Source organism: Dipodomys ordii, unplaced genomic scaffold (genome assembly GCF_000151885.1).
Source record: "Dipodomys ordii isolate 6190 unplaced genomic scaffold, Dord_2.0 Scaffold171, whole genome shotgun sequence".
NCBI classification, from domain to species: Eukaryota; Metazoa; Chordata; class Mammalia; order Rodentia; family Heteromyidae; genus Dipodomys; species Dipodomys ordii.
Genome location: NW_012267387.1, coordinates 359748 through 374939, shown reverse-complemented (window position 1 = coordinate 374939; position 15192 = coordinate 359748). Strand labels below are relative to the sequence as shown.

At 36.5% G+C, this 15192-nt stretch overlaps 1 protein-coding gene across 1 annotated transcript in view; it reads left to right on the top strand.

The window, feature by feature from the left end:
* LOC105998707 (vomeronasal type-2 receptor 116-like) overlaps window positions 1-15192 on the top strand; it is a gene marked incomplete at its 3' end in the record, with an annotated part of 31513 nt that overhangs the window by 14635 nt on the left and 1686 nt on the right. The window contains exons 3-7 of the mRNA XM_013033495.1: window positions 5867-6155; window positions 7257-8063; window positions 9064-9291; window positions 10769-10892; window positions 12378-13247. Of these exons, the coding sequence (XP_012888949.1) occupies window positions 5867-6155; window positions 7257-8063; window positions 9064-9291; window positions 10769-10892; window positions 12378-13247 (2318 nt within the window). The remainder of the gene's footprint in view (window positions 1-5866; window positions 6156-7256; window positions 8064-9063; window positions 9292-10768; window positions 10893-12377; window positions 13248-15192) is intronic.

Sequence of the window (15192 nt, the reverse complement as noted above, 5' to 3'; positions counted from 1 at the left end):
GAAGTGAAGGACCTCTATGATGAAAACTTTAAAATCTTGAAAAAGGAAATAAAAAAAGAACTTAGAAAATGGCAAAACCTCCCATGCTCCTGGATTGGAAAGATTAACATCGAGAAAATGGCAATACTTCCCAAGGCTATCTACAAATTCAACGCGATACCTATCAAATTTCCAACTTCATTCTTCAAAGAAATAGAAGAGGCAATCCAAAAATTCATATGGAACAATAAAAGACCCCGAATAGCAAAAACGCTCCTCAAGGGAAAGACCACTGCTGTGGAATATCAATACCAAATTTCAAACTCTACTCTAAAGCCGTAGTAATGAAAACAGCTTGGTATTGGCATAAGAACAGACCTCAGGACCAATGGAATAGAATTGAAAACCCAGAAATGAACCTACAGTTCTATAGCCATCTAATCTTTTATAAAGGAGCTAAAACAATAGATTGGAAGAAAGACAGACTCTTCAGTAAATGGTGCTGGCAAAATTGGTTAACTACTTGTAGAAAACTAAAGCTTGATCCTTATATATCACCCTGCACCAGAATCAACTCCAAATGGATCAAAGATCTCGGAGTCAAAGCAGACACTCTGAAAACATTACAGGATGGAATAGGAGAAACCCTAGGTCTCCTTGGCTCAGGCCGAAATTTTCTGAATAGAGGCCAGGACACACAACCAATCAAAGAAAGGTTGGACAAATGGGATTTCATGATATTTCAGAGCTTCTGCATGGCAAAGGGCATAGCAAGCAAGATCAATAGAAAGTCCACGGATTGGGAGATCTTCACTAGCCATGCAACAGACAAGGGTCTCATATATAAAATATACTTGGAACTCAAAAAATTAAATCCCCCAGCAACAAATTTTCAAAGAAACAACTGCCCAATAAATAAGTGTGCGAAAGACTTAAACAGAAATTTCTCTGAAGAAGAAAGAAGGATGGCCCATAGACACATGAAGAAATGCTCAACATCCCTAGCCATGAAAGAAATGCAAATCAAAACAATATTGAGATACCACCTCACTCCAGTTAGAATGTCAAAAATCAAGAACTCTAATAACAACAGATGCTGGAGGGGATGTGGACAGAAAGGAACCTTACTTCATTGTTGGTGGGTATGTAAACATGTTCAACCTCTTTGGAAAGCAGTATGGAGGTTCCTCCAAAGACTTCACATAGAGCTCCCCTATGACCCAGCAATCCCATATTTGGGCATTTACCCAAATGTTTACGAACAAGACCACACTAAAGCTACCAGCACAACTATGTTTATTGCAGCATTATTTACCATAGCTAAGATATGGAACTAGCCCCGATGCCCCCAGTAGATGAATGGATCAAGAAAATGTGGTATATATACACAATGGAATTCTATGCCTCCATCAGAAAGAATGACATTGCCCCATTTGTTAGGAAATGGAAAAACTTGGAAAAAATTATATTAACTGAAGTAATCCAGGCCCAAATAAACAGGTCCCATGATTTCTCTTATTTTCAATATGTAGTATATGTATGAGTCAAGCAGAAAAGGTCAGACAATGTGATGTTAGGAAAATGAACCCTTAGATATGTATTTTAATGTTTTTTTCCTTTCATGCATTTGTTTCTAACGTATTTATAAGATTATCTCTTTGTAGCTTTGTATGTCCCTCCCCCACAGTATAACCCCTATATTTGATGTCAGTAATACTTGTAGAGGAGATGGGGAAAAACAGGCCGTTTAAGGATACAGGTGGACCTGTTGCAACAATGAGAAGTACAAGTTGTCATGTCGAAAATGAGCTTTACAATGTTGGTGTGTGGGGAGGGGGAAGACGGGGGGGGATTGGGTGGGGGGGCGGCGGGAAGGCTGGGAAAGGGATGTGAAGAGAAAACAAAGGACAGGCTGCAATGCTTGATAAGAAATGTACGCATTAGAGTTCTTGATTTTTGCCATTGTAAGTGGAGTGAGGTGGTAAGGTGCTTGGTAAGAAATGTATGCATTATCCTGCCCATGTAATTGTAACTCCTCTGTACAATATGTTCACAAATAAAATAAAATTTAAAAAAAGAAATGTACGCTTTAACCTGCCCATGTAATTGTAACCACTCTGTACAGTCTGTTCACAAAAAAATAAAAATTAAAAATAAAGAAGTAGAGCACTTGCCTTGAGCTGCAGAACTGAGGGACAGTGCCCATTCCCAGAATTAAAGCCCCTCATCTGACCAAAAAAAATCTGGCTAATTTTGCCTTAGACCACGATTTCTCCTGGAGAAAACTCAGTATGTTGATGAGAGATGGTTTATTCAGATCTTTGTTGAAATGGTCTGAGGGGTATAATTTAGGTGAGTATGTGTGAGACCTTAGGTTCCATCCACAGCACTCCAAAAAAAAAAAGAAAGTATAGAACTCATATATTGTTTTGTAGAATGGGAACTTCCATGTACAACTACTTAAAGATAATAAAATAAAAAGTCCAGTTTCATGCCTATTGTATCATTGATAAATGTTAAAGCTCTAAAATTGTAATGAACATAAAGATTATTATCCTCTTTATTTCTCACTGTGTAATGCTTAGAGACTGTATCATTTACCATATCTCAGTGTTGCTTTTTTCACCACTTAGTTTATTTACTTGTAGATTTATAGGCACATTCTAGGTGTCACAATGAGGGAAACCATGGAACTTACATTTTTCTGGGCCTGGCTCACATTCCTTTCTTAAGTCACCCAGGGCTATTGATCATAAATTGAGTTTCTTGGAATTAATCTTTTGATTGGCCTTGAGTTTTTATTTCAACCTTTCTAACCCTTTTTTTATTGGTAGGATTCCCTGCATTTCCATTCTCATTCATTGTTGATAGATCACTTCTGATTCCTGCCATTATGTAACTTCTTCAGGTTTATTGAAGCTTCTTCCACACTTTCTCTCTTTTATTGAGTTCATTGGTAGTGACTTTTGATTTCTGGATTATAAGATTTCATTTATCTGTTACAGATTTTGTGTTACTTAGGAAGCTCAAAGAGGATTACAGAAGGATATTTTAGAATGATGGCCACTATCCCGGCTGATGAAGATGAAAGAAAAAGAGAAAATATACAAGAAGTAGAGGGAGCTGATCAAATACATAAGTGGATATATAGTAATGTTTTAATGAAATATTTCATTTAAATTTTAATAAAACTTTTTCATTTACTACTTTAAGGTAAAATATTAAAAACATACAAATGAAAATTGCAAATGCATTGTAGTCCTCCCATCATTTATAAGAATGGATATCCAATTTTACATTGTTCTATAGTAAATACTAGATACACCAATAATTTTTCCAACTTCATAAGAATTATATGTATGATTTCTCTGGCATATTTACTATGTTAGAATATTTTCATCTTACCTGTATAGTCACTTTTACCACTAATCTTGATAAAACTTAAAAATTTTATTTTATTTAGTTTTTGCACCATTTTTGAAGAGACTATTTTCTTTCAATATTTTAGCTCCTTTATCAAATATTAAATGGCTACAGATCTGTGGGTTCAATTCTGGGTCTTCTAGTCTGTTCCATTGTTCGTCTGACCTATTGTGTGCTGCCACTAAGCTGTTTTCATTACTATGGTTCTATAATTGAGGTTGAAGTTTGGTATTGTTATTCCTTCTACAATGCTCCACTTGCTAAGGCTTGCTCTTGCTATTCAGGGCCTTTTGTCATTTGAATTTTAGGGTTGCTTTTTCCATCTCTTTAAACAAATTTGTTGGAATATAGTGGATATTGTATTGAATTTGTAATTTGCTTTGGGCAGTATTTTCATTTTCACAAGGTTAAATCTTCCAATTCAGGAAGTCAGGTTATCTTTCCATCCTCTTACCACTTCTTCAATTTTGTTTTTGAAATTTTTAAACTTTGCACTATAGAGGTCCTTAACCTCTTTGGTTAACTCCTATGTATTTTGTATTTTTTAATGCTATTTCAAATGGAGTTTCTTTTCTGATTTCAGCCTTGATCTTCTTGATAAAGGCATAAAAAAGGTATTGATTTTTGTGGGTTGATTTTATATCTGGCTATTTTGACAACGTTTTGGATCAACTCCTTAGGCTGCGAAAGGAGATTTCGGGGTCCTTTAACTATAGGATATGTCATCCTTCCATATTTGGATTCCCTGCATGGTTTTCTCTTGCCTATTTCACTTGCTAGGAATTCCAGTACTATGTTGAAGAAAAAAGAGAGTATATCCTTCTCTCATTCCTGATTTTAGGGAAATGTCTTTAGTTTTTAACCATTAAGCATAACACTGACTGTAGATTTCTCATACACACTTTTTCTTATACTGAGGAATGGTACATGGATCCTAGCTTCTCCAGAACTGTCATCATAATGAGGTGTTGAATCTTCTCAATGACTTTCTGCATCTAATGAGATAATCATGTAGCTGTTGTCCTTGCTTCTGTTGATCTGTTGTAACAGGTTAATTTACTTCCATCTGCTTATGTAGCTTTGCATCCCTGAGATAAATCCCGTTCAGTCATCCTGTATTATCTGCTTTATCATTTTCTGAATTTTGTTGAAGAGTGTTGCAACCATGTTCATCAAGACATAGGTCAAAAGTTCTCTTTACTTGATGTGTGTCTATGGCTTCATAGAATGAGTTTGGCAGTGTTCCTTCCCTTGCTATTTCCTTGAAGAGTTTGAGGAGTATTGGTGATAATTCTCTTTCAAAAGTCTTATACAATTTGGTTGTGAAGCCATCAGGTCTTGGGCTTTTTCTGGAAGTTCAGTTATTGCCAATTCAATCTCATTGATGGTGCTGGGTCTGTTTATTCAGTTTATGTCTTCCTAATTGAGTTTGGGCATATATATATATATATATATATATATATATATATATTTATATATATATAAAGAATATATCCATTTCTTCCTGATTATTATGTATTTTTTGCCATAGAGGCTTATAATGTATTCCCTTAGATTATTCTGAATTCTACAGGTAGACCCATTGCAACAATGAGATGTACAGGACATTATGTTGAAAAATGAACTTTTACAACCTTGACGTGGGGTGTGTATGGGGGGGATGGGGAGGGAGCGGGAGATGGGAAGGGATGGTAAGGGGAAACAATGTGGTATAAGAAATGTACTCATAATCTTGCTCATGTAATTATAATCCCTCTGTATGCTATTTTCACAATAAAAAGAATATAGTGAATTTTGCTTGTATCTGTGGTGATTTTCCCTGTAATCTCTAATATTATTTATTTGGGTGGCTTCTCTTTTTGATTTAATTAATTTGGATAGGGTCCTTTTAATGTTGTTAATTTTTTCAAATAATCAACTTTTGTATTTGCAGATTCTCTGCATTTTTTGAAGACTACAATTTTTTAAATTCTGCTCTAATTATTTTCTTTTGTCTGCTGGTTTTGGGTTTATCTTGCTCTGGATTGTCGAGAAGCTTCAGTTGACTCATTTAGGAATTCATTTCAGATTATTCTAATTTATTGATGCAAGCATGTATAGATATAAATTTTCCTCTGAGTACTGTCTTGGTATTTCCCAAAAGATTTGATGTTTTGAGTCTTCATTTACTTTGAATCCTGAAAATCATTAAATTTCACCTCATCTCTTTGATGACCTACTGGTTCTTAGCAATAAATTATTCTGTTTCCATGAGTTTATGTATTTTCTGTGATGGTTTCTGTGGTTGAGCTCTACTTTTATTATGCTATGATCTGGCAAGTACAAGTTCTACATTTGTGTGTGTGTGTGTGTGTGTGTGTGTGTGTGTGTGTGTGTGTGTTTGTGTGTGTGTATGTCGGTGGTGGGGCCATCAAAGTCATAACTTTTGAAATATTCATTCTAAATTTCTATGTTGATTATGCAGGCTTATCTTCAAGAACTATCAGCTTGTGTTGGCCTTGGCTTTTGCTATTGAGGAGATCAACAAAAGCTCTGAACTTTTACATAACTTGACTCTGGGATTTGATATCTATGATGTTTACTTCGAAGCTTGGGCAGTATTTAAGAATCCGTTCATTTGGCTCTTTGGGAAATATAAGATTCCAAACTACTCTTGTAGAAGAGAGAGCAAGTCTATAGCAGCACTAACAGGACCATTAGGAATAACATCTGCCCGCATTGGGACATTGCTGGAACTCTACAGAATTCCACAGGTGAAGGTGAACTTAGTGGAGGAATATAAAAATGTCTCATTTGGTGCTATTCCAGGTGTTAGGAGAGAATGATAAGAGCCTGGTGTTATGAACCTATCAGATTTTGTGGTATCAAAGAGTAAGTATGCAAAGATAGGAAGATATGTATATTCCCACTGTTTGGAAAATGAGATGGAAGAATCACAGAAACAAATGGATTTTTTATTGTTTCAAGTCTTATGAATAACTTAAGAAGTCAGAAAGTGCAAAATGACTTTGAAATGTGCAGATATACTGAGCAGGGTACTGGTAACTCACACTTGTAATCCCAGCTATTCTGGAATCTTTTATCTCCAATTAACCAGCAAAACCAGTAAATAAATGTGTGGCTCAAGTGGTAGAGCATTGAGGGCAAAAGCCAAGAAAGTGCATGAGGCTTGAGTTCCTGCCTTCTACTGACATGCATGTGCACACACACAGACACAAACACATGCACGTGGATGAGGTATTATGTTGAATGAAATGTCAGTTATAGAATGATAAAGGGGAAATGTGTTCCATCATATGCAAAAGCTAGAACTAAAATATGAACATGTCATACGAAATAAATATGAAACACGAATGTAGCCATTTATATATATATATAAATATATATATATATATATATATATATATATAATAAATTGGAGTAAAGTATGGCATATATGGGGTAGAGTTCCATGGAGTAACCCTTTCTGATCTACTGAATATAAAAATATGAACACTAGAAAGCTGAAGCATATCTTCTCTGAGGGGGTTAGTGGTTACAGGAAAAAGTTAATAGAACAGGGAATGATTGGGTGAAGGAAAATATAATGTTAAATGTACATATGTGAAAATACAATTAGGAAAATCTGGAAATTGGTTGGGCTGATAGACATGGGAATAGTTAATGGAAATGGTGACAAAGAATAAGTGACCTACAAATAAATATTTTCTACAAATATTATTTTTTTCCTCAAAAACTAAAACAAAAATGTACCTCTCATCTACTTCAACTGGTTCTTAACATATTTAAAGATTAAGATTGTGATGGATTGCTATCTTCTCATTCACGGTGCATCCAATTTTCTTTCCCTTTAGCTTACCTTTGGGCCTTTTGATCATGCCCTGAATGACCATAAGAAGTTTCCTACTCTCTATCAGATGTCCCCAAAGGACACATCAATGGCCACAGCCATGGTCTCCTTACTGCTTCACTTCAGCTGGAACTGGGTGGGACTGTTGACTTCACAAGATGAGAATGGTGCATGGATTCTTGCTGAATTGAAAGAAGAGATGGCCAAAAAAAGAGTTTGTGTAGCCTATGAGCTAATGATCTCACTCCAACACACCTCATATATATTCAAACTCATGGCAGTTCATAATGAGATAAATCTATCTTCAGCAAGTGTCCTCATCATATATGGTGATAAAGATTCACTGATAGCTTTAATGATATTTATCGAGCAAATTTTTATACATGGCAAAGTTTGTATTGTGAACTCTCAGTGGGATTTCACCATGAAGAGGAGATATTTCATGCTAGGCTCATTGCATGTACCTCTTATTTTTACACACCATCATGTGGAAGTTTCTGGATTCACAGATTTTGTCAAGGCAGTTAAGCCTTCCAAATACCCAGAAGACATTTTTCTTGCGAGGCTGTGGTTTCTGTCTTTTAATTGCTCAGATTCTGAGTCTGACTGTGTAACATGGGACAACTGTCTTCATGATGCCTCTTTGGATTGGTTACATGGGCATATTTTTGAAATTACTATGTCTGGAGACAGTTATAATATATACAATGCTGTGTATGCTGTGGCCCAGGCTCTGCATGAGATGGTTCTTCATCAAAGAGAACTTCAAACAATGGGAAATAGAAAACAAAGAGTGCCTTCCCCAGAACAGGTAATTTCTTCCATGGAGGAGTGTCTATGGAGGAGTATACATTATGAGTAAAGGCACTTTCTAGAGGGGATCCTTACTGTCTGAAATTAAATATTTCTGTATGCATGCTAGTTTCTGTACTTGTATATATATGACTTGTGTTTATGTACACAAATGTACATATATGTTTGTATTCATATATCATACTAATTTGGTTGTTGAAATTAATTACTATTTCGGGATTTAAAGCAATTGTCTCAACTGTTTAGCTTTTGCTTTCTATTATCAGAAATTAATATGAGCACAAAATTGAACAAATATAGAGTCACATTTAAAAATTAAACATTTCAGTTGCTTCTCAAAACCCTGTGTGATTCTTTATGTGTCAATGTAATTGAGGTAATCTAGACATGCATGGATATGCTGTTAAGAAAACAACAGGCCAGTAACAAGATAAAACATATTCCACATTTCTGTAAATTAGTTGTGGCCAGTGCAGGAACGTGAACACACTACCTGGGCTATGTCCCCGAGCCTCTATGAACTCAAGGCTAGTGCTCAACTACTAGAACACAGCATTTCTTCTGGCTTTTTCTGAATTGTTTATTGGAGAAATGGTTCTCACTAACTTTTTTGTACGGGCTGGCTTCCAAGCCTGATCCTCTTATCTGAGCCACCAGCATAGCTCAAATCAGTGACCAAGTTTTATTTTACTTTTGGTATTAAACATTTAGCAACCTGAAATTATAGACATTCATAAAATAATGGATGTGGCAAAATGGAGTAAAGTGATTTCTCTGGAAAAAAGTCTTTCTACTCTTTTTCTGAGTGACCAGTAAAGATTATTTTTCAGAGTGATTATTTTATTCCTCCATAGATTTTTCTTCTGAGATAATGCATTGTGTGTCTCTACTCTTTTTGACTTCAGAATCAGAGATTAAAGGCAATCAGGAGTACTTCTTACTTCAGGTTTTCTGTTTTAACTCAGATTTACTTCACTATAAGATGATGTCTGTTTTAGCTGCACACTTTTCTGAAGAACATCCAGTTTTATAATCCTACTAGAGATCAAGTGATTTGGGATGAGAAAAGAAAACTGGAGCCAGAGTATGACATTCTGAACATCTGGAATTTTCCAGACGGCCTTGCACTTGAGGTGAAAGTAGGAAAGTTTTCTCCATATGCTCCACATGGCAACCAAATGTCTTTATCTGAAGATATGGTAGAGTGGGCCATTGGAACTACAGAGGTGAGTTGGATCTAATCCTAATAATTTTAAGGATACACAGATCATTAAGAGTCACCCTTTAAATTTATACCTGTCTGAATGACAGCAAATTTCTCCTATAATCCTAGCAGCTAATAGAGCTGAGATTGGAATATCATAGCTTAGAGTCAGCTCACACAGGAATCTCTGTAAGACTCTTATCTCCAATTAACCACCCCAAATCTGGAAGTAGAGCTGTGACTCAGGCAGTAGAATGCTATCTTGCCTTTTTTTTTTCTTGAATGCCAATTTTTTAAATTGTGAAAATACCATACAGAGGAGCTACAATTACATGGGCAAGATAATAATTACATTTCTTATCAAGAATTTTTTCCTACTTCTTTTTTTCCCCTTCCGATCCCTTCCCATCTCTCCCCCTTATCCCCAATATTCCCCACCCCCCGGCCAAAGTTGTAAAGTTTGTTTTTCGACATAAAGTCTTGTACATCTTCTTGTTGCTGTGGGTCCACCTGTATCCTTATTTAAACGATTTGTTTTTTTCCTTCCCCTCCACAAATTATACCAATATCAAATACCTTGAGAGCAGGGGTTATATCGAGGGAGAGGGACATAAAAAGCAACAAAGAAATCATCTTATAAATATGTTAGAAATGATCGCATAAAAGAAAAAATACTTGAGTCCTTATCGAGGTTCACTTCACCTAACATCAACTTATCTGACCTTTTCTGTTTGTCTCAGACATATACTAGTTATTGCAAATAAGGGAAACTATGGGGCCTATGTTTCTTTGGGCCTGGTAGAATGCTATCTTTGAGTGAAAATAGCTTAAATCCAGTTTTCAGGCCTTGAGTTCAAGCCCCAGAATCAGAACCAAAAGAGTTAAATGTGTTTCTACATGTTGATTTTGACTATTGTCATAGGATGTACATTTCATTTTTGTAAGTAGGTATCTAACACTGTGATAAAGTACCTGAGAGGTAATTCTTGTGCCTTCTGCGAAGGTTTATTTAATGGTTAAATGATTTGCTATTTACTCACCTTTGGTTAAGAGGAATCATTGAAGGCACATGTGACGAAAGTCTCATGTCATGGCCACTGGGAAACAAAGAGAAAGATAAGATGACCCTGGGATTCACATAACCTTACAAAGTGGTTTCCTCCTTGCTCTTCCCCATGTCTCATATTAGTATGATACAAAATATAATGGCATGAATTCAAGGAAAATGCATAGGGCTATACAATTAAATTACTTTCTCACAACAACCTTCAGTCTTTTAAAGATTCCATACCTTTCAGTAATTCAACAGGCTAGATCAAGGTTGTAGCACATAGCCTTTGGAAATCATGGAATATGGAATATAAAACAGAATTCAATTAATTGACTGCAATTGCCTGCATAAATCATTATCCTCAAAATCACATTCCTTAAAACAATGGATCTTTGCAGTGTTCTGTATGAATCTGAACAGTCAATGGCAAACCTATGCCTTTCCTCAGACTCCTCACTCTGTCTGCAGTGAGAATTGTGGTCCTGGATTCAGAAAATCTCCTCAGGAGGAAAAACCTGCCTGTTGCTTTGATTGTACACCTTGTTCAGAAAATGAGATTGCTAATGGGACAGGTGAGTCTGTGACTTATGAAGAAATTCTTTGTATCTCCCTAGTTTTCCTCAATCCAAACAAGTCAATTCAAAAGTTGTGTATTAGGATTACAGAGCTCATGCTCCTCTCCCTGTTAATAACTCAATTCTGATAAGTGGTGGTATTACTAATTGTAATATAATAGATCATGGCTTTGAATTACATATTTAGTTATAGTTTCAAGGCTATTGCAGGGAAAGTTATCTCCAGGAATCCTTCTTATAACTAATCATTAGGACAAGTCTCAACTCTAACAGGAAATTAAACCTAAGTCTTATTAAGGAGAATGTTCATTTAAAAGTTATATTTTATGCATACAGGAATCATGGATCTCACATATATTTATTTCTCAGTGCCCAAGAACTCTTCTTGGCATAGGACAAGGGCCCAGTAAGCTAGATTCAGTGTAAGAAGTGAGGATGACTATACAATGTCCAAGAAAGAACAATCTGTTCCTGCAACTTCAAAGATGAGCAGGCAAGTCAAATTTAGTGAGATGAAATCAAGGATAATGTATCTCAGGGTAAAATTAATGTTTTACAGAAATATGTGGAAACACGCTATTTAATTATTATTTAAATATAATTGAAGAACTGTTAATAAGAATGAGAAGTAGTGTAGAAAAATTTAATAAGATACTATTGTAGCACAACTGTTACATTATCAATACATGTGATAGTCATTGAGTGAAAATAATCTTAAATAAAAAAGCCTGATGGAAGCATAAACACCACCCCATTTGTAAGGAAATGGAAAGACTTGGAAAAAATCATATTAAGTAAGCCAGATCCAAAGAAATATAGGCTCCATGGTTTCCCTTATTTGCAATAATTAGTATATTTCTAGGATAATCTTAGCAGAATGAACAGAATAGCTAAATAGCTATGCTTAAGGTGATGCTAAGTTAAATGTTCTCCAAGATACAGGCAGAAGAGTTCTTTCTTTGTTGTTGTTTTTTCAAAATGTACAATGTGATTTCATGCATGTTTTGTATATTTTCCCCCTGTTGGTATATCCCCTGTTTTAGTAACCTAGAAATGTTTATCTGAATTAGGGAAGAGAAGGGAAAAACAGAATGATGAGACAAAAGACAAAGTGGGAACCAATACAACAGTGAAATACAAAAGACAGTATGTTGGAAATGTTCTGTAAAACTTGTGGAGAAACTCTTCAAGGGAGGAAAAGTAGGAGAAAAATGAGGGAAGGGGTAAAATGTTTGATGAGCAAAATACTTATTACCTTATTTATGTAACTGTAACCCCTCTGTACATTACCTTGACAATAACAAAAGTATGAATAAAGGAGATAAAAACAGGAGGCGGTTATGGCCTAGGAAAAATACAAAACAGCTTTTATGATACTAATGCTGACATCTTAGGATTTCATCTAAGTGAAAAATTTCCTAAAATCTTTGAACAAAATGAGGTTCATAGAAAGAATTAATGGTAATATTCATGTCTCACCAGATATGGAGCAATGTGTGAAGTGTCCAGATCATCAGTATGCCAACAAAGAGCGGACTCATTGCTTCTTGAGAGCTACAAGTTTCCTGGCATTTGAAGATCCCTTAGGCATAGCTCTGGCCTGTATGTCTCTTTGCTTCTCCATGCTAACTGCTACTGTTCTTGGGGTGTTTGTGAAACACCAAGACACTGCCATTGTCAAGGCCAATAACCGGGCTCTCAGCTACATTTTGCTCATCTCCCTCATCTTCTGTTTCCTCTGTTCCTTGCTGTTTCTTGGCCGTCCCAATGCAGTCACATGCATCCTGCAGCAGATCACATTTGGGATTGTGTTCACTGTGGCTGTTTCTACAGTGTTGGCCAAAACAGTGACTGTGGTTCTGGCCTTCAAGGCCACTTCCCCAGGGAGAAGGATGAGGTGGCTTCTAGTATCAGGGGCTCCTAACTTCATCATCCCCATCTGCACCCTAATCCAGGTGACCCTGTGTGGAGTCTGGCTGGGAACCTCTCCTCCCTTTGTGGACACAGATGCACACTCTGAACATGGTCACATCATCATCCTGTGCAACAAGGGCTCCCTCACTGCCTTCTACTGTATCCTGGGATATCTGGGCTCCTTGGCTCTGGCCAGCTTCACTATGGCTTTTCTGGCCAGGAACCTACCTGATGCCTTCAATGAAGCCAAGTTCCTGACCTTCAGCATGCTGGTGTTCTGTAGTGTGTGGCTCACCTTCCTGCCTGTCTATCACAGTGCCAAGGGGAAGGTCATGGTGGCTGTGGAGGCCTTTTCTATCTTGGCCTCCAGTGCTGGCCTACTGGGATGCATTTTTGCTCCAAAGTGTTACACCATCTTGTTAGTGCCGAATAGAAATTCTCTGCATGGCTTCAGGGTGAAAGACAGTAGGAGAAATAAGCATTCTTAAGATTAAGCCCATAGGTTTGATTAGTATACACAAGGTCTGATCTAAATCTACAGTAATTATGTCTTTTGTCATAGTTTATATTATAGAATTTATACTTCAAAGACTAAGGATCTAGTGTGCATTTTCCTAGCAGTGGTAGTCACAAGTGATGGTGATCACAATTTAAACTAGAGTTTTGTTTCTATGTTTTTGGTTGCTCCTATTTAATCTGCACTTATTCTATTATCTCCTCTTCTTAATATCTTTTCACTCCTGTCTTTCTCAATAGCTATTCTAAAAATTTCAGTTTATTAACTTCCTGTCTGCACACCACCATGTTATAGAGCCCTCAAATCTATTTCATTAATATTTTCTTCTTCACAAATTTACATCTTCTTATGGGGGGGGGTCTGGTCGTGGGGCCTGAACTCTGGGCCTGAGCACTGTCCCTCAGCTCTTCAGCTCAAAGCTAGTGCTCTACCACTTGAGCCATAGCGCCACTTCTGGCTTTTTTCTTTTTGCTTATGTTGTGCTGAGGAATCAAACCCAGGGCCTCAGGCATGCAAGGCAAGTGCTCTACCATTGAGCCACTTTCCCAGCCCCCAAATTTACATCTTTTAATATTGTTCTTAGAGATTGTTTTATTCAATACTTGTATATTTCCACTCATATATTCACCTTTTGTGATTATCCCGAGTCTCATTTATGGGACCTTTCTCTCTGTCCTGGTCTTTCTTTCTCTTTGTCTCACTTCATCTCCTTCTTTGTATTCCTCCTCTCTTTCACACTGCTTCCCTCATATAACTTGGGAATGAAATGTATATGTTACAAAAATTCAACCTCTACTGAAGATTAAAATGTACAAGATTTGTTGCATTTTTCCTAATATTAAAGTCCATTACTCATAATAGTAAGCCCCTTCTTGCCTGGATATCATTTATATTTTATGGTTGATTCATCACTATGCATTAGTTTGACACAAAAATTTTGAATATTAATTATATAAGATTATTTCTTATAATATCATTTTTTACAATCTGTTCTAACATGAACATTTTTATTAGTTATATTTCAAAACTCTTAATTTGATAAGGAAACATCACTTATTGGTTCAAATAGGTTGACCTAGTCCATTCCATAGAGTTTTTGCAAAATCACATATTAAGTGATATAGACACAATTGCACTCTTTTCTTTTCTTCTTTTTTTTTATCGGCCTGGTGGGCTCTATCCCAAATGCCAACCCACAAGAACCTTTCAGGTTCCAGTACAAACTCATCAATAATTAACACCCAGAAGTGTTTCTCTTTGGGATTAATATATGGCTTTTTCATATTAAGTATTATCAAGTACCTCTTTTTCTTAACCTCCTCTAACCATCAGTATCTTCCTCTTCCTCATTTTTTACATGAAAGGTTTCTCATACCTAGAAATTGATTCCTATAAGGTTGCCTTCCATCCTCTCTCCTTTACCTGCCTGTCAGCTCACTCATTGTTCCTGAAGCACAATGTTCAACAGGACACTTTTCTGGAATGGGTTCTTGAAATTCAGCGAGAATTCAGTGTCCATTGTGACCTGGCCCAATAATACATTTTCATGTTCATTTTTTTTATTGTGAACATACTGTACATGGGCAAGATAATGAGTACATTTCTTATCAAGCATTGCAGCCTCCTCCTTTGTTTACCCTTCACATCCCTTCCCAGCCTCCCCCGTGCCCCCTCCCAGTCTCCCTCCACACCAAAGTTGTAAAGTTCGTTTTCGACATGACAACCTGTACTTCTCATTGTTGCAAAGGGTCCACCTGTATCCTTAAACGATTTGTTTTCCCCTTCTCCTCCACAAATTGTACCGACATCAAATATAGTGAAAGCAGGGGTTATACTGTGGGGGAGGGACATACAAAGCAACAAAGA